Source organism: Oncorhynchus masou, chromosome 32 (genome assembly GCF_036934945.1).
Source record: "Oncorhynchus masou masou isolate Uvic2021 chromosome 32, UVic_Omas_1.1, whole genome shotgun sequence".
Lineage (NCBI taxonomy): Eukaryota > Metazoa > Chordata > Actinopteri > Salmoniformes > Salmonidae > Oncorhynchus > Oncorhynchus masou.
The window spans coordinates 40,866,975-40,892,111 of record NC_088243.1 but is presented as its reverse complement, the minus strand read 5'-3'; the positions used below and the strand labels follow the sequence as shown (position 1 = coordinate 40,892,111).

At 41.2% G+C, this 25,137-nt stretch overlaps 2 protein-coding genes across 3 annotated transcripts; one reads left to right on the top strand and one right to left on the bottom strand.

The window, feature by feature from the left end:
- On the top strand, positions 1 to 14,484 carry LOC135526992 (gamma-aminobutyric acid receptor subunit rho-1-like). Its single transcript, XM_064955664.1, has 10 exons — positions 1 to 353; positions 6,707 to 6,760; positions 6,987 to 7,093; positions 10,900 to 10,967; positions 11,368 to 11,591; positions 12,439 to 12,521; positions 12,645 to 12,785; positions 12,959 to 13,111; positions 13,349 to 13,545; positions 13,880 to 14,484. Exons 1-10 carry the CDS (start codon positions 238 to 240, stop codon positions 14,195 to 14,197), a joined length of 1,461 nt encoding a protein of 486 aa, XP_064811736.1. The 5' UTR covers positions 1 to 237; the 3' UTR covers positions 14,198 to 14,484.
- A 1,714-nt stretch (positions 14,485 to 16,198) lies between these two features.
- On the bottom strand, positions 16,199 to 21,613 carry LOC135526990 (xaa-Arg dipeptidase-like). 2 transcript variants are annotated; one of them, XM_064955663.1, is made up of 7 exons: positions 21,116 to 21,613; positions 20,802 to 20,950; positions 20,551 to 20,693; positions 18,365 to 18,519; positions 18,134 to 18,260; positions 17,930 to 18,037; positions 16,199 to 17,684 (listed from the first exon to the last, which is right to left on the bottom strand). In XM_064955663.1, the coding sequence occupies exons 1-7, from the start codon at positions 21,554 to 21,556 to the stop codon at positions 17,506 to 17,508; spliced, it is 1,302 nt and encodes a 433-aa protein (XP_064811735.1). In that variant the 5' UTR covers positions 21,557 to 21,613; the 3' UTR covers positions 16,199 to 17,505. The 2 variants fall into 2 exon arrangements, with proteins under 2 accessions (XP_064811735.1, XP_064811734.1); XM_064955662.1 differs by having other exon boundaries at positions 17,930 to 18,260.
- Between the last annotated feature and the right edge of the window lie 3,524 nt (positions 21,614 to 25,137).

Sequence of the window (25,137 nt, the reverse complement as noted above, 5' to 3'; positions counted from 1 at the left end):
TGGAGGGATCTAATCTGTGCAATCTGACGCTCAAGGATTTATAGGTTTAGTCAAAATTGCTTTTCTCCACTGTGGAGATTAAGTACCGTGGGATGTTTTGTTGGTCAGGCCAGAGCTGCTGCTTCTTACCCAGCCCGAAGCTGTTCTGCTGAAGACAATGTCCCAGGACCCACGCAGAGAGGTTTTAGCCCGAGTGGGGTGTGGAATTTGACTGGAATTTGAGGGGTCCACGGTGGTATGTGCACCATGCAAGCGGATACTGTGTTTGTGCTGTTCTGCGTCTGCCTCATGGGGGTTGCTGGGAGATCAGCTCATCAAAGAGGCCAAAAGCTAGAGACCTACAAACAAAGCAGGTAAATGCACCTTACATCCTGGCATCTATACATAAAATACAATTTAAAATGGCATGAAATGTATAATTTGATTCACATTTTAACCCATGGCCAGATCTAAAATGTGAATCAAATTATACATTTCATGCCATTTTAAATGGTATTTTATGTATAGATGAATCTGTATTGTTTTTAAAGTGATTTCATTTAATGTAATAGTATTAATAGTAAGCCATTTAGCAGACGCTTTCATCCAAAGCTATGTATAGTCATGCGTGCACACATTTTTACTTATGGATGGTCCCAGGAATCGAAGCCACAATCCTTGCATTGCAAGCGCCATGCTCTACCAACTGACCCATATTTGATTGGTGCTGAATGCCTGGGTGAGGTCCACTTGGTGACAATAATGTGTCACCTGTTCTGTTTTCCTCACCTGTTTCCTCACCCCACCAGGTGAATTCAGATTTATTCAGAAAGGGGATTAAGAGAGGGCACCTATATTCCAGTATCTATCTATGTTCTATTGGTGGATGTTGTGACTGTTGCTCCATGGTGTGCTGGCTGTGGCACTATTGGCAGATATAATGTATGTAATTCTGATCAGCTTATGATACATGTTTATGGAGCCCTAGCTCAACCTAGCCTAGTCATAGATCTGTTTGTGCTGTATTGTGGTGTTTAGTCACCTATTTTTGGCATGTCAACGACCATAGCTGGTGGCAAGACAGCACAAACAGACGAGGCTCAATGAATACTTTGTATGAAATGCATACACTTAACAACAAACATAACTAATTATGCGGGACTGATGGATGAATTGCTAGCCGCAAATACCCTAACAAATACCACAGCATGCAAACTATGAAATATTCCTTAAACGTGGTGGCTGAATCCTACAGTACAATGACAAGTGCACCCGTTAATCTCTGGTAAAGATGATAAGGATTTTTCCTATCCAAAGTGCAGGGTGCCTTTATCAGCTTTGAGTGATTTATACCCACTTAATGTATTCCAAAGGCCCTTTCATATCATAATCCCACAAACCATGTCTCCTTTAGACAGTATCACTCTCATGTGAGCATGGCCCTTTGAGCTATTTTTAGGTCTGATCTGAAAACAGCAACTAGAAATCTGTTCACCATTAGACCAATCTTACAGATGGTTTATAACTATATATCAATGGTTTATTATTAGAGCAGGGTTCCCCAACTGGCGTCCCATGGGTGATTTTATTTGGCACCCCAAGTTTTTGTATTTACATGTTTTAATTGTTGTACATAAAAGACTAAAAACACCAGTAAATCAGCTCCAAGTGATTTTAATTATGGAAATCTGTTCCAATGTAACCCCACGCATATTAGAGTTTTTAATATGTGATTGTGTACAAATAGATGTAAAGAAAAGTTTTCAATTATCATTTTTGTTAATTATATCATTTTTATATTATAATTTTTGTTATATCTTTTTGGGCTTCTTGCGGTCAATTTGCTGTCTACAAATGATATGTGATTGTGTTCCAGCACCATCCGCTCAAGAAGAAAAATCATCCCGCGACTGAATTAGTTGATGATCCCTGTTGTGGAGTCGGACCTCTCACAAGAGATATAGTCTATCAATAGGCATTAGGCAACGCATACTTTTACAGGACAACCATGTTTTAAATTTAAAGGAAAAAACATTGTGTTAAGATATTGAATCACAATTATATGTTTCAGGGAAAATGTAAAGTTCTTTATTTCAAAGTTATTCAAATGAAGAGTTTATTTCCAAAATGCTATATCCACTAATTCTTCACATTTTTTTTTTCACCAGAAATGTTTGCTCATGGGTACCTTCATGTGTGTGTAAAAATATCACTGTTCTCAGATTCTTCATTCAATTTGGTATTCAAATGAATGTCATTGTCATTTCTTTGTCAACAATCTACACAAAATACTCTGGAAGGTTAAAAAAAATTGATAATAATTAAAGATGAAGAGAAATGAAGTAACTAAAATATAGTTGTTGCATAAGTATTGAGCTCCCTGAGTCGCCCCCCCCCCCCCCCCCAATATTTTCATTTAGTATATTTGAGTGTAACCATAAGATTTGTTGTAATATTTGTTCTGTCTTTTCTGGTGGATTAAACATGTTACATATTAGAAACACCTTTGACAGCGATTACAGCTGTGAGTCTTCTTGGGTACGTCTCTAAGAGCTTTACACACCTGGATTGTGCAATATTAGCCCATCGTTGTTTTCACAATTCTTCAAGGCCTACTCTGTCAAGATGTTGGGTATCATGGCTAGACAGCCATTTTCAAGTCTTGCCCAACAATTTCAAGCATATTTAAGTCAAAACAGTAACTTGGCCGCTAAAGAACACTCATTGTCTAACTCCAGTGTAGATTTGGCCTTTTGTTGTAGGTTATTGTCCCGCTGAAAGGTGAATTCCTCTCCCAGTGTCTGGTCTGAAGCAGACTGAAGCAGGGTTTCCTCTCGGATTTTCCCTTTGCTTAGCTCCATCCCGTTTCTTTTTATCCTGAAAAACTCCCCAGTATTTTCCGATGTCGAGCATACCGATATCATGATGCAGCCACCACCATGCTTGAAATGAAGGAGGCAGTTACTCAGTGATGTTTTCTGTTGGATTTGCCCCAAACGTAAAGCTTAGCGTTTAAGGCCAAACAGTGTTTTCCTTTGCCGTGTTTTTTATTGTTGCAGTATTACTTTAGTGCCTTGTTATGTATGTTTTGGAATATATTTATTCTCTATATTTGTATTCTTCTTTTCACTATGTTATATAAGTAATTATTGTATGTTGTTCCATTCTCAGTTTTCTCCCATCACAGCCATTCAACACTGAAACTGTTTTAAAATGACCAATGGCCTCATGGTAACATCCCTGAGCAGGTTCATTCCTGTCCTACAGCTCAGTTCACAAGGACGACTGTATCTTTGATGGGTCTGGGTGGTTAATACATCATTATTAACTTGACCATGCTTGTTAAAGATACATTTAATGTCTGATTTGTTATTGTTACCCATCTACCAATCACTAACCTTCTTTATGAGGCTTTCGAAAAGCCCACTGGATTTGCAGTTGAATCGGTGCTTAAAATTCAATACTTGACTGAGGGACCTTACAGATGCTGTATGTACTGTTTGGGGGACCAAGGAAGGGTTAGTCATTCAAAAACTATGTCAACCCCCATTATTTCATACAGAGTGATTACATGTAACTTATTATGTGATTTGTTAAGCCAAATTTTATTCCTGAACTAATTTAGGCTTGCCTGAAGTGGCTGAAACCCTATGCAATTACTATATTTTATTAATCACATTTTTATTAATCCTTTTTTTTTATCTTCCACTTTGACATTACAAAGTATTTTGAGTACATTGTTGACAAAAAATGACAAATACATGTTTATCCCACTTTGTAACATAATAAAATGTGAAGAAATCCAAGGGGTATGAATACTTTTGTAAGGGAAATTGCAAAAGAAAAATGATGATTTCTCTTCTTGAAATGAAACCATCAAGTGATACATATTAAATAAATACATGTCTGTCAGTAAACAACCCCAGATAATTTAGGCAATAAGTCCCGAGGGGGTGTGGTATATGGCCAATATACCATGGCTAAGGTATACCACATATACTACAAACCCTCAAGGTGCTTTATTGCTAATATAAACTGGTTACCAATGTAATTAGATCAGTAAAAATACATGTTTTATCATACCTGTAGTATACTTATAGACCACGGCTGTCAGCCAATCAGCATTCATGGCTTGAACCACCCAATAGCGTTTGGAAATGACTATTCAAATATTGTTGTAGATCACCAATTTCTCTCTCATGTAGACTAGAAATGATTAATTGTATGTGTAACGGATGTGAAACTGCTAGCTTAGTTAGCGGTGGTTAGCGTTTCAATCGGTGACGTCACTTGCTCTGAGACCTTGAAGTAGTGGTTCCTCTTGCTCTGCAAGTGCCACGGCTTTTGTGGAGCGATGGGTAACGATGCTTCGTGGGTGACTGTTGTTGATGTGTGCAGAGGGTCCCTGGTTCGCGCCCGGGTATGGGCGAGGGGACGGTCTAAAGTTATACTGTTACATATGGTCATAGATGCCACACATTTTTGCAATTGAAACATAGCGGATTGGTGTGGGTGATACCAAATGTTAGTGACACATAACTTGAACCAGACCTATAATCTGTACATACTGTATATGGCTTAGACTTGAACATGTGTTATTTTCTCTCTATAAAAAACAAGCGAAAAGAGTACAACAAAAACACTATCAGACCAGCTTAGCTAAGTTTAACAGACACTGATGGTATACTAACTAACCCTGACTTCTCACCCCGAAGGTGTTTCTCCAAAAGTCACGAAAAACATCCCCTGTCCTCTTGAATGGCACCAAATAACAACAATAATCAATAGTACAATCCGATTCTGAGAAATGCAATGGCGTGTTGGCTTGCTGTGGATCCAATCACAAAACTTGAGCAAACCTATTTCTGGACAGAGCAATTTTCAATTGGGATCTGTGAACTGCGATGCACTTTTAACTGAGTTTGTACTTATGTGCACTTAACAGGAGTCGATTAATGATCATGTTGTTGACTCCATCTGTCCAGAAAAGGCAGGCAGCTGTATAGCAGCAGCAGAACTATAGGAAGCCCAAAGGCAGTGTTCTGCAGACAGACAGACAGACAGAGTCACAGACACACACATTCAGTCGTACACACACACACACACATGCATACACACACACTGACAGACTGTTCTAGTCTCTGGTTCGTGGAGGGGATTCTGTCAAGCGGATTAGCTGCTGGGGCGTACAGAGAGGAATAGCATCCATTACCCATCAGCCCACAGCAGTTAGCACCCAGTAGCTCTCTCTCTCTCTCTCTGATTGTCACGGTAGATAAGAACGCTGTCGGCTGTTCTCTCTCCATGCACGCCTGTGGGGCATGTCACCACATGCACTCATGCCTCTCGGCTACCCATTAATCCAGTTTAGGGTTTTAGGGGGAAATCTATTTTTGTATTCTGTTTCAAATGTTTATGCCCTGCCTGGGATAATGCAATCAAAGAGACAATTCATTCAGATGTAGGATCTCTTTGAACGTTGTCAAGAGATGAGTGTGTTCTCTTGAAATAGAGTGTTTCTCTGAATGCCTTCATGCCCTTCGTATTCTTTTGGGATAAAAATGGCAATGAATCAGCCTGATCTATCTCCTTGAGCCAAGTTGAGAGTAAAAGAGACATTTTTGCTTAGCTGTAAAAGAAAACATGATATAAAGTGAGCTAGAAAAGTATTGGGACAGTGACATTTCTGTTTGTTTTGGCTCTGTACTCCAGCACGTTGGATTTGGAAGGATACAATGACTATGAGGTTAAATACGGTCAGCTTTAATTTGAGGGTATTTTCATCAATATCAGGTAAACCGTTTAGAAATTACAGCTCTTTATGTCCTTACTGTAGGCCCCCCATTTTAGGGGACCAAAAGTATTGGGACAAATTCACTTATAGGTATTAAAGTAGTCAGATGTTTAGTATTTGGTTCCATATTCCTAGCACACAATGACTGCATCAATCTTGTGGCTCTACAAAAAAAATGTTGGATGCATTTTCTGTTTCTTTTGGTTGTGTTTCAGAATATTTTTTGTCCAATAGAAATGAATGGCAAATAATGTATTGTGTTATTTTTGAGTCACTTTTATTGTAAATAAGAATACAATATGTTTCTAAACACTTCTCCATTAATATGGATGCTACCATAATTTGTAGTCACAAGGTTGATGTAATCATTGTGTGCTAGAAATATGGAACCAAATACTCAACTTTTGTCCCAATACTTTTGATCCCCTAAAATGGGGGTTACTACTGTAAGGACAACTTCTAAACGGTTCACCCGATATGGATGACAATGCCCTCAAATTAAAACTGACAGTCTGCACTTTAACCTCATAGTCAGTGTATGATTTCAAATCCAAAGTGCTGGAGTACAGAGGCAAAACAACACAAAATGTGTCACTCTCAAAACGTTCGTAGCTCACTGTAGGCTAAGCCTTTGTGTTTTTTTGCTTTGAATGATTTATTTGTTGTCGTTGCTGCACCAATCTTCCTCTGTAACTCAGCCTCACAATACTGTCATACAATGGTCTTCAGCAAGATGATAGGTCATTACAAGGTTACTACACTTCTATACACCTTTGTTACTTCTTCTGTTTCTACCACCTATACTGGAATTCGTCTTGACATTTTGACCAGAAGTTGTTTGCAATCATTTTGTGATCTTTTCATTATGCCCAGGTGAATGCCACTATTTATTTCCTAAAAACAACAAACATCTTGTGATTTTTCCATCAACAGATCCAGGAGACAAACGTCAAGAATGGATGGAGAAACGCATAGCAACTCTGAAAGGTTAGAGTTCATTGTCATTGTACAAAACGCTGATCTGAAAAAGTAGGTTGCAAACTCATAGCATAACATGAAAGGTGTTATCAATACTATTGATATTGTAAATACAGTAAAGCTGATATTGTAATTTGACACCCTACTTGACAGTGTAAAACATGTCTTTATCTATTGAAAAAAGAGATCATCTCATAGCCTAACCCTATAAAATAACAAATTTTCCTATCTACAGACCAATCCTAAAGCGAAGTTCAGACATGACAAAATCTCCCATGACAAAATCTGAGCAGCTCCTAAGAATAGATGACCATGATTTTACCATGAGACCAGCATTTGGAGGTAAGACTTTACAGGAGCCATATAATTTGTATATTTCTACCTAGTGAAATCATCAGGTTTAGTACAGTTGAAGTCGGAAGTTTACATACACTTTAGCCAAACACATTTAAACTCAGTTCTTCACAATTCCTGATATTTAATCCTAGGAATCCCTGTCTTAGGCCAGTTAGGATAACCACTTTATTTTAAGAATGTGAAATGTCAGAATAATAGTAGGGAGAATTATTTATTTCAGAAGTTTACATACACAGTGGGTCAGAAGTTTACATACACTCAATTAGTATTTGGTAGCATTGTCTTTAAATTGGTTAAATTGGGTCAAACATTTCAGGTAGTCTTCCACAAGCTTCCCACAATAAGTTGGGTGAATTTTGGCCCATTCCTCCTGACAGACCAGGTGTAACTGAGTCAGGTTTGTAGGCCTCCTTGCTCGCGTACATTTTCTATAGGATTGAGGTCAGGGCTTTGTGATGACCACTCCAATACCTTGACTTTGATGTCCTTAAGCCATTTTGCCACAACTATGGAAGTATGCTTGGGGTCATTGTCCATTTGTAAGACCCATTTGCGACCAAGCTTTAACTTCCTGACGGATGTTGTTTCAATATATCCACATCATTTTCCTTTCCTCATGATGCCATCTATTTTGTGAAGTGCACCAGTCCCTCTTGTAGAAAGCACCCCCACAACATGATGCTGTCACCCCGTGCTTCACGGTTGGGATGGTGTTCTTCGGCTTGCAAGCCTCCCCCTTTTTCCTCCAAACATAACAATGGTCATTATGGCCAAACAGTTCTATTTTGATTCATCAGACCAGAGGACATTTCTCCAAAAAGTATGATTTTTGTCCCCATGTGCAGTTGCAAACCGTAGTCTGGCTTTTTTTATGGCGGTTTTGGAGCAGTGGCTTCTTCCTTGCTGAGCGGCCTTTCAGGTTATGTCGATATAGGACTCGTTTTACTGTGGATATAGATACTTGTGTACCCATTTCCTACAGCATCTTCACAAGATCCTTTGCTGTTGTTCTGGGATTAATTTGCACTTTTCACACCTAAGTACATTTCTCTCTAGGAGACAGAATGTGTCTCCTTCCTGAGCGGTATGACAGCTGCGTGGTCCCATGGTGTTTATACTTGCTTACTATTGTTTGTACAGAAAAACGTGGTACCTTCAGGCATTTGAAATTGCTCCCAATGATGAACCAGACTTGTGGAGGTCTACAATTGTTTTTCTGAGGTCTTGCCTGATTTCTTTGATGTTCCCATGACATCAAGCAAAGAGGCGCTGAGTTCGAAGGTAGGCCTTGAAATACATCCACAGGTACACCTACAATTGACTCAAATGATGTTAATTTGCCTATCAGAAACTTCTAAAGCCATGACAATTTTCTGGAATTTTCCAAGCAGGCACAGTCAACTTAGTGTATGTAAACTTCTCACCCACTGGAATCGTGATACAGTGAATTATAAGTGAAATAATCTGTCTGTAAACAATTGTTGGAAAAATTACTTGTTTCATGGACAAAGTAGATGTCCTAACCGACTTGCCAAAACTATAGTTTGTTAACAAGAAATTTGTAGAGTGGTTTGAAAAACGAGTTTTAGTGACTCCAACCTGAGTGTATGTAAACTTCCGACTTCAACTGTATGTGAAAAACATGCTCCACATAAAATTTGAAGGTGCACTTCATCAATGTACGTACTGTGCATCAACAGTGATGCACAAATTACTTTGAGGGCAATGTACAAATAGTTTATTCGCTCATTTTAGTTGATTGCAGTTGCTTTTTTGTTTTGTTTTTTATTGTTGCTTAGAGCATAATTTTTTCCCTTGAACGGGGTCGTCCAATCTATCCAATGGTCTTATCAGCTCAGGCCTCCAAAAGCCCTTATGACATCAGCAACATGACAAGCTGTACATTGGCATGCTAGTACTCTTTCTTTTAACAGGGATGTTGACAGAGTGTTTGTGGTTTCATGGTCAATGTACAGGAATTTGCTGTTGTGGGATTAAAGGCCCTGCATGTGGGATCTATTGTATTAGTGAGAGGCTTGATGGGTTCTCATGTTAAAGTAACATGTTCTTTTTTAGTTATTTACATGTTTGGAATCCATAATACCTCAAGGGCGGCCATCTCAGGTCAGAGATACATCAATGATCTAGGCCAAATGACAAAATGTGTTTCACACAAGCCCATGGATCAAGCAACGTGGGTTGCTGAAAATTAATGTCATATTTTTGACCAGAACAATGGCCAAATATATATTGTTTTATGTGTTTTATGAATATATAAAAATAAACAATAACAGACTGTAAGAGTAATCTGAGTGATAAAAATATCACACTATGAATGATCCTCATTTAAAATGTCTACTATTAGGCCTCCCGAGTGGCGCAGTGGTCTAAGGCACTGGCTGCGACCGGGAGACCCATGGGGCGGCGCACAATTGGCCCAGCGTCGTCCGGGTTAGGCCGGCAGGGATGTCCTTGTCCCATCGTACACTAGCGACTCCTGTGGCATGCAGTGCACTCTGACATGGTTGCTAGGTGCATGGTGTTTCCTCCGACAAATTGGTGCGGCAGGCTTCCGGGTTAAGTGGGCAAAAAATGTCTCCTTTTGCCACACCAGCTCCAAATCTGTCTGGAAGAGAGAGAAAAAATCTCAATAGCTTCCAGATGTTTGACGCTGCAACAAATTGATCCATTGTGACCTAATTGTATTCCTGTACAATGGCGGATGATGGCGAGTAAAGGCTAAAATAGGTTAAAAAAATTGCCAGTCATGGCACAAGCAAATCCAGCCTATTAATAGGCCTACACTGTATTTGAATAAAACTACTGTATACTCCACACAAGCCTAGTCACAATACACTCAGTAGCCAGTGTATTAGGTATAACCATCTAGTTGAGGCAGACCCCCTCCCCCTCCCCCCACATTCCCCAAACCATTACACCACCAGCCTGTATTGTTGACACCATGCAGGAAGGGGGCATTAACACATGCTGCTTACTCCAAATCCTGACTCTTCCATCAGCATGACGTCGGACCAGGCAATGTTTTTCCACTCCTCAATTATCCAGTGTTGGTGATTGTGTGCCCACTGGAGCAGCTTCTTCTTGTTTTTAGCTGATAGGAGTGGAACCCGGTGTGGTCATCTGCTGCAATAGCCCACCCGTGACAAGGGTCAATGAATTGTGCATTCCAAGATGCTGTTCTGCATACCACTGTTGTACTTCGCCATTATTTGCCTGCTTGTGGACCGCCTGTTAGCTTGCACGATTCTTGCCATTCTCCTTCGACCTCTCATCAACAAGCTGTTTTCGCCCACAAGACTGCCACTGACTGGATGTGTTTTGTTTGTCGCACCATTCTCGGTAAACTCTAGGCACTGTCATGCTCGAAAAGCTCAGGAGGCCGTCCGTTTCTGAGATACTGGAACCTGCGCTCAAAGTCGCTTAGGTCACTCGTTTTGCCCATTCTAACGTTCAATCGAACAGTAATTGAATGCCTCGATGCCTGTCTGCCTGCTTTATATAGCAAGCCACGGCCATGTGACTCACTGTCTGTAGGAGTGAACCATTTTCGTGAACGGGGTGGTGTACCTGACACATGATGTTCTCTGTGGTAGAATCAATGAGTATCCATTACAGCAATGCATGAATGAATGAATGAAGGAAAAACTGTAGTGCTCTTCTAATTACATTTCTTTGATAGCGTTTTGAAAAGAGGTCAAATATAGTCAATTCAATCTGAAAATCTACTCTCTCACTGAACTTTCTATTAATATAATTGTATTTAATTACAGGACCCCCTATTCCAGTTGGGGTAGATGTTCAGGTTGAAAGTCTGGACACAATCTCTGAAGTGGATATGGTGAGTGGGATTTGAGTCTCTTTATTACACAGTGAAGAGTAATCGTTCCTTGCCTGGTGTAACAAGCCTCATAGCGCGATAGCTCACATTCTGTTTCACTTGAAGCGAAAGGAAACGTGAGCACAGCAGTGAGTCTGCTTGACCAAGCTAAATCTTTGCCCGATACTATTGCAAAAGTATTCCACTATCTAGAAAATGTTTCAACCAGAGAAGCCTTTCATGAATATTACGTAAGCACAAAAAATGAAGCTCACTCAAATCAGATATCTCATATGTGGAATCCTCCAACACATGCTGTACCTACATTCAATCCAAAAAAGCAGCTTCATCGATTGTTGTCATTGTCCCCCAACAGAGGGCACCACTACCGCCATAACATGCCCCTGTTGTGTTGTTTCAGGACTTCACTATGACCCTGTACCTGAGGCACTACTGGAAGGACGAGCGCCTGTCCTTCCCCAGCACCAATAACCAGAGCATGACCTTCGACAGCAGGCTGGCCAAGAAGATCTGGGTTCCTGACATGTTCTTCGTCCACTCCAAGAGGTCCTTCATCCACGACACAACCACGGACAACGTCATGCTGAGGGTGCACCCTGACGGAAACGTGCTCTACAGTCTAAGGTAGCTGCTCAACTCTCCTGTATTAGAATGATGAGAACTGGTCCGTGTCCATTAGGGCACACCATAGAGAAAGGTTTGCAACGGAACACTAAAACAAGCGTTTCTTATTGGACAGGTTCCGATAGTACCCCCGTTTCCGAACGTTTTCATGCGAGCTGAACACGACCCTCGTTTGATGACTTACCCTCAAGGGTTTTGGATTTAGCGCTGAGCTCATGTTTAAACTGATTTATCAAGGTATATGAAGAAGGCCGATTTGTTGGACTGCTAAACAAAGTTATTGAACATGCTACTTAGTAAGCATGTAATGTTACCATATGGGAAAGGTTTGATCAGGTGCGAGCAACCTTCCTGGGTTGTTGAATTGGACAACCTGGGACACTTGAATGAGTTATCTTAACACATATTTTGTCCATTGAATAAATGATGTACATTGAAAGATATACAGTGCATGACATAATTTTTCCATTTTATGAGACAGATGGACAACACTGAAATGGATTGCTAAACACCTTCCCTTCCCCAGCCAAATAGAGAACTCATGTAACCCATGTTATACATCAGTCCTTCAGTGACATCCCACTGGGCAAAAACTGGTTGACTCAACACTGATCCACGTAATTTCATCCCCAGAAATCATGTCATTACGTTGAATCAATGTGGAAAACTGATTGGCTTTGCAAATAGTAATCAACGTAGGGGCATTTTGTCGTCTTTTTTTCACCCAATGACATGGTGACATTTTTTGGATTGAATTCACCTTAGTTGAAAACTCAACCAAATGTAAATCAAAACTAGCCGTTAAATTGACATAAGTCGGGCTATGGTGTCACTTTTGTTCTAACAGAATCACGGTCACGGCCATGTGCAACATGGACCTGAGTCGCTTCCCTCTGGACACACAGACCTGCTCGCTGGAGATAGAGAGCTGTGAGTGCAACTCTCAACTTCACCATTTACCTACACATCTCTGATGACATTTGATCCAGTTTTATCACAATCATGTTATCGTGTGAGGTATTCATTGGGGGGTTTTTAACATTCTCTCATCAGACGCGTACACGGACGATGACCTCATGCTGTACTGGAAGAAAGGCAACGAGTCACTGAACACGGACGAGAGGATATCTTTATCTCAGTTCCTCATCCAGAAGTTCCATACCACTACAAAGCTGGCCTTTTATAGCAGTACAGGTAACCCCGAAGTCACATATTTACTAAAACAACCATGGGCCACATTAAACTGCCATGCGGGCCGCATTTAGCCAGCGGGTCGTGAGTTACAGACCTCTGCACTGTGGGAATGGAAACAAATGAAAGGGACAGGATCTGCGTAGAATATCAACTGTGTTCTTTTTCTTTCCCAGGCTGGTACAACCGTCTGTACATCCACTTCACTCTACGACGCCACGTCTTCTTCTTCCTGCTCCAGACCTACTTCCCTGCCACCCTCATGGTCATGCTGTCCTGGGTCTCCTTCTGGATCGACCGCAGGGCTGTCCCCGCTAGGGTCCCCTTGGGTAGGAAAGGCCCTTGCCAGAAGGACAAGAAAGTTTCTAGCTCTAGGTTTAATGGATATTTCAGTTTTCTGTTTGAGATGTAGTACAGTCTTGATGCTCATGTGTTTGATTGTGATATTTGGTCTCAATGGTGGCCCCAATGAGGCTTAAAATGACCTGTAAACTAAAAAGCTATTTCAATGGAGGTCGGTGTCAAATCACCTAGGTTGCTGAACCCTCTGTTTTGACTCTGTCCAGGTATCACCACAGTGCTCACCATGTCCACCATCATCACTGGAGTCAACGCCTCCATGCCCAGAGTGTCCTACATCAAAGCAGTAGACATCTACCTGTGGGTCAGTTTTGTGTTTGTCTTCCTCTCGGTCATAGAGTATGCAGCGGTCAACTACCTCTCGACCGTGCAGGAACGGAAAGAGAGGAAGCTAAGAGAAAGGGTACATTTTGTTTAATTTCATTAACATTAAATGTTTTTCTGCTTTTCTGTATTCATTTATTTTTAGGGGCAACATCTGGTGCATTGCTCATATCGCTCCATATGCCAAATGTTGTGGCATATGGAGCTTAAACTGCATAAGTAGCCTCAGGAGGAAGAATTTCAACACAGAGTCCCCGAAAACTTTTCTTGCCACAAACAACCTTCTTTAGAAGCCCTATGCAAAATAAGTTGCATATTAGACATATTAGTGTCTATTAAGCCACTTCAAATACTCTGGTTTTGTAGTTTAAGTCTGGTCCGTTAATTCACCTTTTACCTCTGCCTACTTGCAGTTGCCCTGTACCTGTGGCATTGGCAACCCGGACGACATGACGTGCGACCCCCAGATTTCCGGCTACACCACCATGGACGTCAACCGCACAGCGAACTATGGCACCGCAGGGAACTATGGGATGCCAGAGAACGGCGGCAGGCAGGAGAGGATGTTGGCCCAAGTGGTTCTGGGGGATCCCCAGCTCACGGGCCAGGTAAAGAGGCCAGGCTATGTGAACATTTGGATAGACACACACGCCATAGACAAGTACTCACGGGTCCTATTCCCTGGTTCCTACGCCCTGTTCAACATCATCTACTGGTCTATCTACTCCTAACGCCTGGCCTGTGCCACAAATGGGGAAGGACCCTTCTACCCTATCACACTCACATGCTGCAATTAGAGCACAACATGGTCATATTTATTAAGCACCAAATGGGCAGAGAACTGACTCAAACAGGGGGGGAGTGGGACTACATGAACTTGTCGATTTTTAGAGTGTGCCCTAATGAATATGACCCAGGACTCCATTAACAGGGATAGTGGCCACAGAGAGAACATGTTTTTGTCTGTTTTTCAAGACAGCGAAAGAGATTGAGATACAGTGCCTTGCGAAAGTATTCGCCCCCCTTGAACTTTGCGACCTTTTGCCACATTTCAGGCTTCAAACATAAAGATATAAAACTGTATTTGTTTGTGTAGAATCAACAACAAGTGGGACACAATCATGAAGTGGATTGACATTTATTGGATATTTCAAACTTTTTTAACAAATCAAAAACTGAAAAATTGGGCGTGCAAAATTATTCAGCCCCTTCACTTTCAGTGCAGCAAACTCTCTCCAGAAGTTCAGTGAGGATCTCTGAATGATCCAATGTTGACCTAAATGACTAATGATGATAAATACAATCCACCTGTGTGTAATCAAGTCTCCGTATAAATGCACCTGCACTGTGATAGTCTCAGAGGTCCGTTAAAAGCGCAGAGAGCATCATGAAGAACAAGGAACACACCAGGCAGGTCCGAGATACTGTTGTGAAGAAGTTTAAAGCCGGATTTGGATACAAAAAGATTTCCCAGGCTTTAAACATCCCACGGAGCACTGTGCAAGCGATAATATTGAAATGGAAGGAGTATCAGACGACTGCAAATCTACCAAGACCTGGCCGTCATACAAGGAGAAGACTGATCAGAGATGCAGCCAAGAGGCCCATGATCACTCTGGATGAACTGCAGAGATCTACAGCTGAGGTGGGAGACTCTTTCCATAGGACAACAATCAGTCGTATATTGCACAAATCTGGCCTTTATGGAAGAGTGGCAAGAAGAAAGCCATTTCTTAAAGATATCCATAAAAAGTGTTGTTTAAAGTTTGCCACATGCCACCTGGGAGACACACCAAACATGTGGAAGAAGGTGCTCTGGTCAGATGAAACCAAAATTGAACTTTTTGGCAACAATGCAAAACGTTATGTTTGGCGTAAAAGCAACACAGCTCATCACCCTGAACACACCATACCCACTGTCAAACGTGGTGGTGGCAGCATCATGGTTTGGGCCTGCTTTTCTTCAGCAGGGACAGGGAAGATGGTTAAAATTGATGGGAAGATGGATGGAGCCAAATACAGGACCTTTTGGAAGAAAACCTGATGGAGTCTGCAAAAGACCTGAGACTGGGACGGAGATTTGTCTTCCAACAAGACAATGATCCAAAACATAAAGCAAAATCTACAATGGAATGGTTCAAAAATAAACATATCCAGGTGTTAGAATGGCCAAGTCAAAGTCCAGACCTGAATCCAATCGAGAATCTGTGGAAAGAACTGAAAACTGCTGTTCACAAATGCTCTCCATCCATCTCACTGAGTTCGAGCTGTTTTGCAAGGAGGAATGGGAAAAAAATTCAGTCTCTCGATGTGCAAAACTGATAGAGACATACCCCAAGCGACATACAGCTGTAATCGCAGCAAAAGGTGGCGCTACAAAGTATTAACTTAAGGGGGCTGAATAATTTTGCACGCCCAATATTTCAGTTTTTGATTTGTTAAAAAAGTTTGAAATATCCAATAAATGTCGTTCCACTTCATGATTGTGTCCCACTTGTTGTTGATTCTTCACAAAAAAATAGTTTTATATCTTTATGTTTGAAGCCTGAAATGTGGCAAAAGGTCGCAAAGTTCAAAGGGGCCGAATACTTTCGCAAGGCACTGTATGGCTCATAAAATGCAAGGAACATTGCCTTCTTGACCGAGCCTCTTAAATGGACTTATTTAAATATGTACTCTTTCCATGTGTATTCAAGAAAACAGTTATAAGGGTTTATCGTCATTTCCACTGAGCCACCGGGTCAAGCATTACAAAATTGGGTGCAGTATTTTTATTTAAACATCCACTGAAAATGTTCAGTTACAATATGGTTTCTCAAACATCAGACTAATTAATATTGATAACTGGTGCATCGGGGTTAAAAAACTATTTTTGATTGCAATGTTTTGGGAGTGTCAAATTTTGAAATACAATGTTGTTTACACATGTTGTGAATTATTTTCCATAGAACGTATAGCCCTTGTTGATTATATATTTGACATTGAGATGTTTTTTATTTTATTATGGTCACGATTAATTCAAACTTTTTGGGATTGTGTCATATTGATTGTGACCAATGGACAACTAAGCAACTGAAAAACAACATTGATAGGTTTTAGATCTGAATGCTTGCCCACTGGGTGAAGGGCCTTGACATGACGTGTATATATTAGTGACTTAGCATGACTATGACTAGACAGTGCCCCGGAGAGTGCTATCCCTTTAAACTCTAAAGCCTGAATTTCAGGTGATATCTTTAAATTTTCGTATTTGCAGTTCTAAAATATGAACACACTATTTGGATGTTATGTATCGTTGCTTCTGATCTTAAACACTAGTTTCTTGGTAATAAGCAACCATTTGAGCTTTGTGCTAATTTTCAAAGCAATAGCACAACTACATGTGACACGAATACATAAGAAACAAACCGGTTAGGTTATTTGAAGCCAAAATATACAAATCACTTTAGGCTGTTTTCTTTTCCACTATTTTGAGACTTTTGAAGTTAATGTCTCTTCGTGTATATTATTATGTGAGATTCACTGTATTAGTTGTTTCGGGTATTTAGAGTTCATTCCCCTTTGAATCCGTTTGAATATATAACCTCGTAGATAACCTCATATATAGCTACAGGATGGATATATTATTGTCTTACTAGGAGAGATTGTGTCTCCAAATACCCCTTATTTTTTTAATCAATATGAGCATAATCACTCAACACACCTATGTAAAAGCTATGTTGTGATCATTGTTAAACATATTTTTAATAAATGTGATGTTTTCTGAGAAAGAGGAAGTCATTGCATCTGAAATGGAAGAACATGTTTGGAACTAGCCTAAAGACATGGAAATTGACATAATACAGAAATTGCAATGCTGCAGCGTCTCATTAGAAACTTTGCTTTATGGTGTATTAGAATTGCTTCATTGATAACAATGATTACCATTCTTCAAAAATCATGAGCAACTTGGCATTGATTGCAGAGCAGCCTCTGACTAGAGGTAGTTTGAATCAATACTTCCTGTTAATCACGAGGTCATCAATGTTTTTTGTTTTTTTCATGAATGTGTGGAGCCAGTAGTGTCCTTGTCTTTCGGTCCTTGCTCCTGCTTCAGTTTGGCCTCAGAGAATTCCACCCTCATCTTGTGAAACAGCTCAGGGCAGCAGAGCACATCCACAGCTGTCATGGCCAGGGCCTTGGCCGTCCGGAGTGTGTAAAACTGGGCCTTTTCTGCACCTGGGCCGTTCAATGGAATAGGCATACGTGAATCAGTGGAGGTTGCTGAGGGGAGGATGGCTCATAAGCCTTCCTCCCCTCAACAGCCTCCACTGATGTGAATAATGTCATAATGGTCAGAAAATCAGTCTGTACCAGGGTCCAGTTTGTATCCATTTTCTGTATTCACAGTTTATTTTATAGAGCTTAAAATAAGCTGAAATCAAGTTGAGCAGTACCAGTCTCTTTTTATTAGTGGATCCTACCTGCAGCAGCGGTATACTCCTCAGTATGGTTCAGTGCATCGGTGCCAATGTAAAAGAAAGGGTGTATCCCAGGGACGACAAATGACACGTTGCCAAAGTCAGTGGAACCTGCCAAGACATAGACAAGACTGTGAAGACAAGTGCTCATCTCCAGTAATATTACTCCCTCTACAAGTATTATTATTATTATTTCATTTTTGCTACCTGAGAAATTGTTCTGCACTTCCACAAACTCAATCCCCAAGGCTCTACCATTCTCTTCGTAGAGCTGTGCAAGGGTGGTGTTGGGAAGGATGTTGGAATATGTGTGGTTTGGATAAGTTATCTCCACCTATGGGAAATAAACTTACACGACTTAACCACCAACATATTTTCCCTCAACCTTGATGGTAAACAAGGGACAACGGAAGAAAATGCTATTTTGAGCATGCTTACTTGACAACCAGTTGCCATGGCAGCAGACCTGAAGCAGGCCTCTGCCTTGGCTTTGAGGTCAGCCAGGTCCGTGACCAGTGGAGTGCGCAAGTAATACTCCAGCTCGGTGTAGGCTGGGATGATGTTAGGCTTCACTCCACCATGTTTGATGATGCCTGTGGAAGAAGACAAAGAAGAAACCAATTGAACCTTTATGTCCGATAAGGAAGAGGTGTACACAGAGACTGTGGATCAGCCAGGTATGGTGGTTTGCTCAACAGCTGTTACAGTATGAAGCCATCAATGGTGTACACAAAGACTTGATACATTACTGCACAGGCGCAACAGGTGAATACCAAAATATCACTTTAAAGCAGATAAAATCAAAAAACATTACTTTCAATGGTTATGCCCACAAGCAGGCAGGGGCAAAACTTTGGTTTTAGAAGTGTGGGGTGGGGGTTGGGGACATATATATATATATATATGTCATACATACAGTTGAAGTCGGAAGTTTACATAGACCTTCGCCAAATACATTTAAACTCAGTTTTCACAATTCCTGACATTTAATCTTAGGAAAAATTCAATTTCTTAGGTCAGTTGGGATCACCACTTTATTTTAAGAATGTGAAATGTCAGAATAATAGTAGAGAGAATTATTTATTTCAGCTTTTATTTATTTCATCACATTCCCACTGGGTCAGAAGTTTACATACACTCAATTAGTATTTGGTAGCATTGCCTTTAAATTGTTTAACTTGGGTCAAACGTGTTGGGTAGCCAAAACAAGCTTCCCACAATAAGATGGGTGAATTTTGGCCCATTCCTCCTGACAGAGCTGGTGTAACTGAGTAAGATTTTGTAGGCCCTTGTTGAACGCACACGCTTTTTTCAGTTCTGCCCACAAGTGTTCTATAGGATTGAGGTCAGGGCTTTGTAATGGCCACTCCAATACCTTGACTTTGTTGTCCTTAAGCCATTTTGCAACAACTATGGAAGTATGCTTGGGGTCATTGTCCATTTGGAAGACCCATTTGCGACCAAGCTTTAACTTCCTGACTGATGTCTTGAGATGTTGCTTCAATATATCCACATAATGTTCCTACCTCATGATGTCATCTATTTTGTGAAGTGCACCAGTCCCTCCTGCAGCAAAGCATCCCCACAACATTATGCTGCCACCCCCGTGCTTCACGGGTAGGATGGTGCTCTTTGGCTTGCAAGCCTCACCCTTTTTCCTCCAAACATAACAATGGTCATTATGGCCAAACCGTTCTATTTTTGTTTCATCAGACCAGAGGACATTTCTCCACAAAGTACAATCTTTGTCCCCATGTGCAGTTGCAAACCGTAGTCTGGCTTTTTTATGGCGGTTTTGGAGCAGTGGCTTCTTCCTTGCTGAGTGGCCTTTCTGGTTATGTCGATATACGACTCGTTTTACTGTGGATATAGATACTTTTGTATCTGTTTCCTCCAGCATCTCCACAAGGTCCTTTGCTGTTGTTCTGTGATTGATTTGCACCTACAGTAAGTACGTTCATCTCCAGGAGACAGAACGCGTCTCCTTCCTGAGCGGTATGACGACTGCGTGGTCCCATGGTGTTTATACTTGTGTACTATTGTTTGTACAGATGAATGTGGTACCTTCAGGTGTTTTTAAATTGCTCCCAAGGATGAACCAGACTTGTGGAGGTCTACAATGTTTTATTTTTTTACATTTAGGTCTTGGTTGATTTCTTTTGATTTTGCCATGATGTCAAGCAAAGAGGCACTGAGTTTGAAGGTAGGCCATGAAATACATCCACAGGTACACCTCCAATTGACTCAAATTATGTTAATTCGCCTATCAGAAGCCTCTAAAGCTATGACATAATTTTCTGGAATTTTCCAAGCTGTTTAAAGACACAGTCAACATAGTGTATGTAAACTTATGACCCACTGGAATTGTGATACAGTGAATTATAAGTGAAATAATCTGCCTGAAAACAATTGTTGGAAAAATCACTGCACAAAGTAGATGTCTTAACCTACTTGCCAAAACTATAGTCTGTTAACAAGAAATTTGCAGTGGTCGAAAACCGAGTTTTAATGACTCCAGCCTGAGTGTATGTAAACTTCAACTGTACACCTCCCGTCCCCAGTGAAAGTTGGCGCCCCTGCATGCAGGCACATGACAGTAGGAGCCTCTCTCATTCATTACTTACCATGGAGTCTCCAGTCTGGCTTCAGCTGCTGCCTCAGAACTGACAGGCTGTTGTACGCCAGCACTGCTGCATCCAGGGCATTGACCCCCTCCCAGGGGTACGCTGCAGCATGAGACGCCTTCCCGTGGTACTTCACTGTCACACTGAAAATAGATTAACCAAGATTGAACCCAAAATGGAAGCACATATAACAGTCAGTTTAAATGTCGTAAAACTGGAACCGGATACAGACGTCAGAAACAGAATCTCACTCTGTGATGGATACACAGGGTAGGAAGGCAACATCCTGCTGAGCGGGGTGAGCCATGAAGACAACATCCATGTCTTCAAATGCCCCAGCCAGGAGGAGGTCAACCTTCCCTCCTCCATCCTCTTCTGCTGGGGTCCCAAGAACTGTCACCTATGGCAATGACACATGGCTGTGTTTACTGAGGCAATGTAATCATTCAGTAGGTCAATCAATAATTTATTCAAATGGCAGATGGTTACATTTTATCCATGCACAATAAATTAGTAAGTGGACAAATGCCACAATATATGCACTCGCTGCTGGAAAAAAATGTACCTTTACACGGAGAGGAGTCAGACAGTCTGTTGGTTCTCTTACTAATCCTAATGCACCCGTCAGCCCTAGTGCAGCAGCCACACCGACTTCTGCTATAAGGTTGTGTCCACATGCATGGCCAATACCTGGCAACGCGTCGTACTCGCATAGGAATCCCACATTCAAAGCTCTGTCGCCGTCTTTGCCACCGAATGGGCCCCATGTCGCCCTAACTGCGGTAGGCAGTTTGTAGTGACTTTCAACCGCCCATAAGTTATCATCAGAGAGAAAACGAACGAGCCTGTCGTGTGACTGTTTCTCCCCATATGCAAGCTCTGGACACCTCCATATGTCTTGGCTTAGAATGAACAGCTTGTCTTGAATTGTGTCTATGCAGGTTCCAATGTTGTGTTTCAACTGCATTCGATTTTCGTTCGATTGAGAGCCTAGTGCCATAATCATTTTTTTTGCAGTCCAGCAAACTCGTAATAGTCTTGCGCAGTAAAAGTTGTTTATGTTTTTTATTTTTCTGTGGCAGACTGATTTTCAGATAGGCAGAGGTTTCCATCTACTGTCTGGAGTAAGAATGTGCACTTATTCAATGTGAGGTATCTGAGGAAGGCTGTAACTATTATGGGGCTATAATTTAAACCATTCTGAAATTAATTAGGCCTAAAATTTAAGTAGGCCTGAAAAGCATTTGTCTTAATCTATAGATGGTCATACGCAAGGCTGAGGCTGTTTTGAATGGTGTCATTTTTGCAATCTCACACATGTTGGCTAAACGAAAAGCGAATCGAGAAGTCAATCAACCTCCTGCATTTCAATTAATATGAAGAGGTTGTTTTTCACTCTTACTACACTAGAGGGACCCAAAGTAATATTTTTGTGCCGATACAAGCAACATGCTTCATGGTTGTTATTACTGTATTATATATCAATGCCTACAGCACTTAAAATCCTATTATTTGACAGAATGAGGGTTTTGCAGCAATTATTTCAGAATCCATTTTGTGAAAAAGACACTACACTGAATTGAATACAACATCTGTCTCTCACTTTGAATTAATAATGAAATCCAAACGGACAGTATTAGTGTGAAATAAAAGCATAGAAGGAATAAATGATTTCCCCCTCCTTTTTCAAATGTCAAGAGACTTTTTTCATGGTCACTTGAATAATAAAACACTCATGCAGGAAACAACGAAGTACCTTGGGATGGGGCTACACAACTGCGAGCAAGGTCTGACCCAGTGGAGCGAGCTCAATTAGTGCCAAATGAATAAAGACAAGGCCACATGGCTGTCACGCAATGACAGAGGACTCAAGTGTGTGTGTGCGTTTGTGTGTGTGTGTGTGTGTGTGTGTGTGTGTGTGTGTGTGTGTGTGTGTGTGTGTTAGAGAGAGCAATTGTGTGCATGCGCTGTGTGTATGTGTGTGCGCACTCTTCATGTGCGTGTGTGTATAGAGGGGCTGCCGTGTAGGAGTTGGGGGGTTAATTGGGGTCTTTGTCAGCCACAGGAGGAGATGTTGTTGGACAGTGCAGAGCACGCTGTCACCAGTACCCCTCTCTGACAGGGCCTGTCACTCAGTTTACTTTACACACCACCGGTGTCACTCTCTATTGTCTGTCAATTAACTGACATGAGGGATATTAACACTTTTGCTTTCCTATTTTCTTAATCACTGATTTAGTTTGTGGACCGCTGTTTAATTCCACCTGATTACCTAGTAGTGCTTCCTACCCTTTAATATCTACCCTGGGAGTATCAAGACTGTTCCATGCCAAATCATTTCTGTCAGCTTTCCCTCTGTTTCTCAGTGGTGGATAAAACATAATATCTATGTTATTACACTACTGAAACAGACGGTACGATATCAGCTCAATAGTGTAGAATACATTTCAACTCATGTCTTCATATGAAATAAAGGTGCCAGGAATCCTTGCCAAATCCATAAAGTTCTCTTGCGGCAACATAGGAAATGTCTCTATGTTCAATATTTCAAGTAAACCCTTGACGTGATGACTTGATCAGTGCAATCCGTCAGCGAATTGGCATCAATCCAAAGTAGAGTGATGCAATGTGCACATATAGGCATCACAACAACAGGAATTCCTTAGGGAATAGTGTGTTGCTAGGCAGAATAAATGTGCTCCTCATTTCAATAAAATGAGTGATTGGATAACAAAGACCTGTGTTTACTGCGTCGCGTGGGTTGTGTGCTACCTCTGTTGTGTGTGTGTGTGTGTGTGTGTGTGTGTGTGTGTCATTGACTCTCATCACAACCAGTGATGTCCTCAGAGACACACTCAGACAGTACTGATCAGACGGTTTTAAAACATGAGGTTTCAGTCGACTGAGGTGAACTGTCATTCTGTCATTATTTCTGGAAAGATGGGATCTCAATACCACTATCGAAAAAACGCACACCCCAGCATGCACTGCTCCTCAGGCCAAGAGCTCTGTTAATTGGAGGAGAGGCCGCAGGGCCTCTTGAGGGTGTCTGTTCGCATGCTGCTTGACAGCCCTTCTTGTCATTTATGTCACACTGCACGCACAATCACAGCACTCCTGCTGTGGTAGACACCTTCGATACAATTGTTTTTTCTTCCTGTAGGTCTAGGAGGAGGTTGGGTGGGATTCTCTCAGTGATGATCCTGGTTTTGTGAAGACCGAATGACAAAAACTGTTACAAAATATTGTCTGGGTACTTTTTTGTCTATTAGGTCAAACATAATACAGTATATAAATGCTTGCTAAAATACAAATATTCCCTCCAAAAGCTCTTCCCCAGCATTGTAATACAAAACAATGTTGTAATGCATTTCTCTCCTTAGATAAATTATGCACGGGGGTCCTATTCTTCTGCCTACTTCAGTTCTGTCAGTCAGTGGATTGTGATTCTCAAGATTCACACAGAGAGCCCATACAACTGCCCAGCTACTCCCCAATATTCCACTGGAGGAGCGTATAGTTCCTTTGTGACACCACAGAAAAGGCTGCTGCCAGTCTCAATAATGTCAGCCTTTGTTGCTAGTGAGCTGCTCCTCCTACCGCAGAATAGCTTATCAGCAGGGTGGGTGGAGAGGTCTAGAGAATCAAAGGTTAGCACAGTCTCATGGTTTTTCTGTCCGCATGCTGTGCTTAAGTCTGTTGAGAGGATAAAATGGCATTGCAGTATACCGTCTGAGTGAAGTGCAGAGACAACTACATCCTGGTCATGAGGAGAAAAATAATCATTAGACATTAGGATATCAGACATTTCTCAAACAGATGCATCCAATGCTACAATAGTACCAACAATGAGATTGGAACTAAGGTTGGAACTGGTCTGTGTGTCTGTCTGTATCAAACCTATAGTCCCCAATACTAAGCGACAAAGTGTAAAGTAATACATACAGACGACAACAATCCAGCAGGCAAACCAATTTTCTAAAAAAGTCTGTGTGGGTGGAGCGTTCACAGAGTTCAACCATGGCTTTACAAACATTTTACATTTTGGTAGAGGACCTACAATACCTCCTCTCAGTGAGAGCTTATTACGACTAGAATGTCTTCTACTGGCTTGAAAGTTCAAACGCTGAACCCTGCATGTGTATTCACAGAGACATGAAAGCTACAGAAGCTACAACAGCAGTGCATTCCCCAATGGAAAGATCTTTGTTGGATATTTCCCACTTGGTAAGGTGAGGACAAAGATATTTGGATATATTCATATTTTGAAGATTAACTTTTTATTTTGGGTCCGTGATTAATTTCTCTCTTTCTCTCGTATCAGTGCATCCTTCCATTGCTATTTTCATCATAATGATAGCCACATATCTTTATTATTGATTTAGTTCACCAGTTTGCCATGACCTTTGAATTACAGCAGTTGACTTATCACTAAGGAAGATAGTCCACTTCCCTGCCACCTACACACACGCTATTACAGTTCCACTCACTCCATTCCAGCCATTATGAAGAGCCGTCCTCCCCTCACCAGCCCCCTGTGGACTGGAGTGCACCTGTCGAGAATGAAAACATATCGATATCACAAAT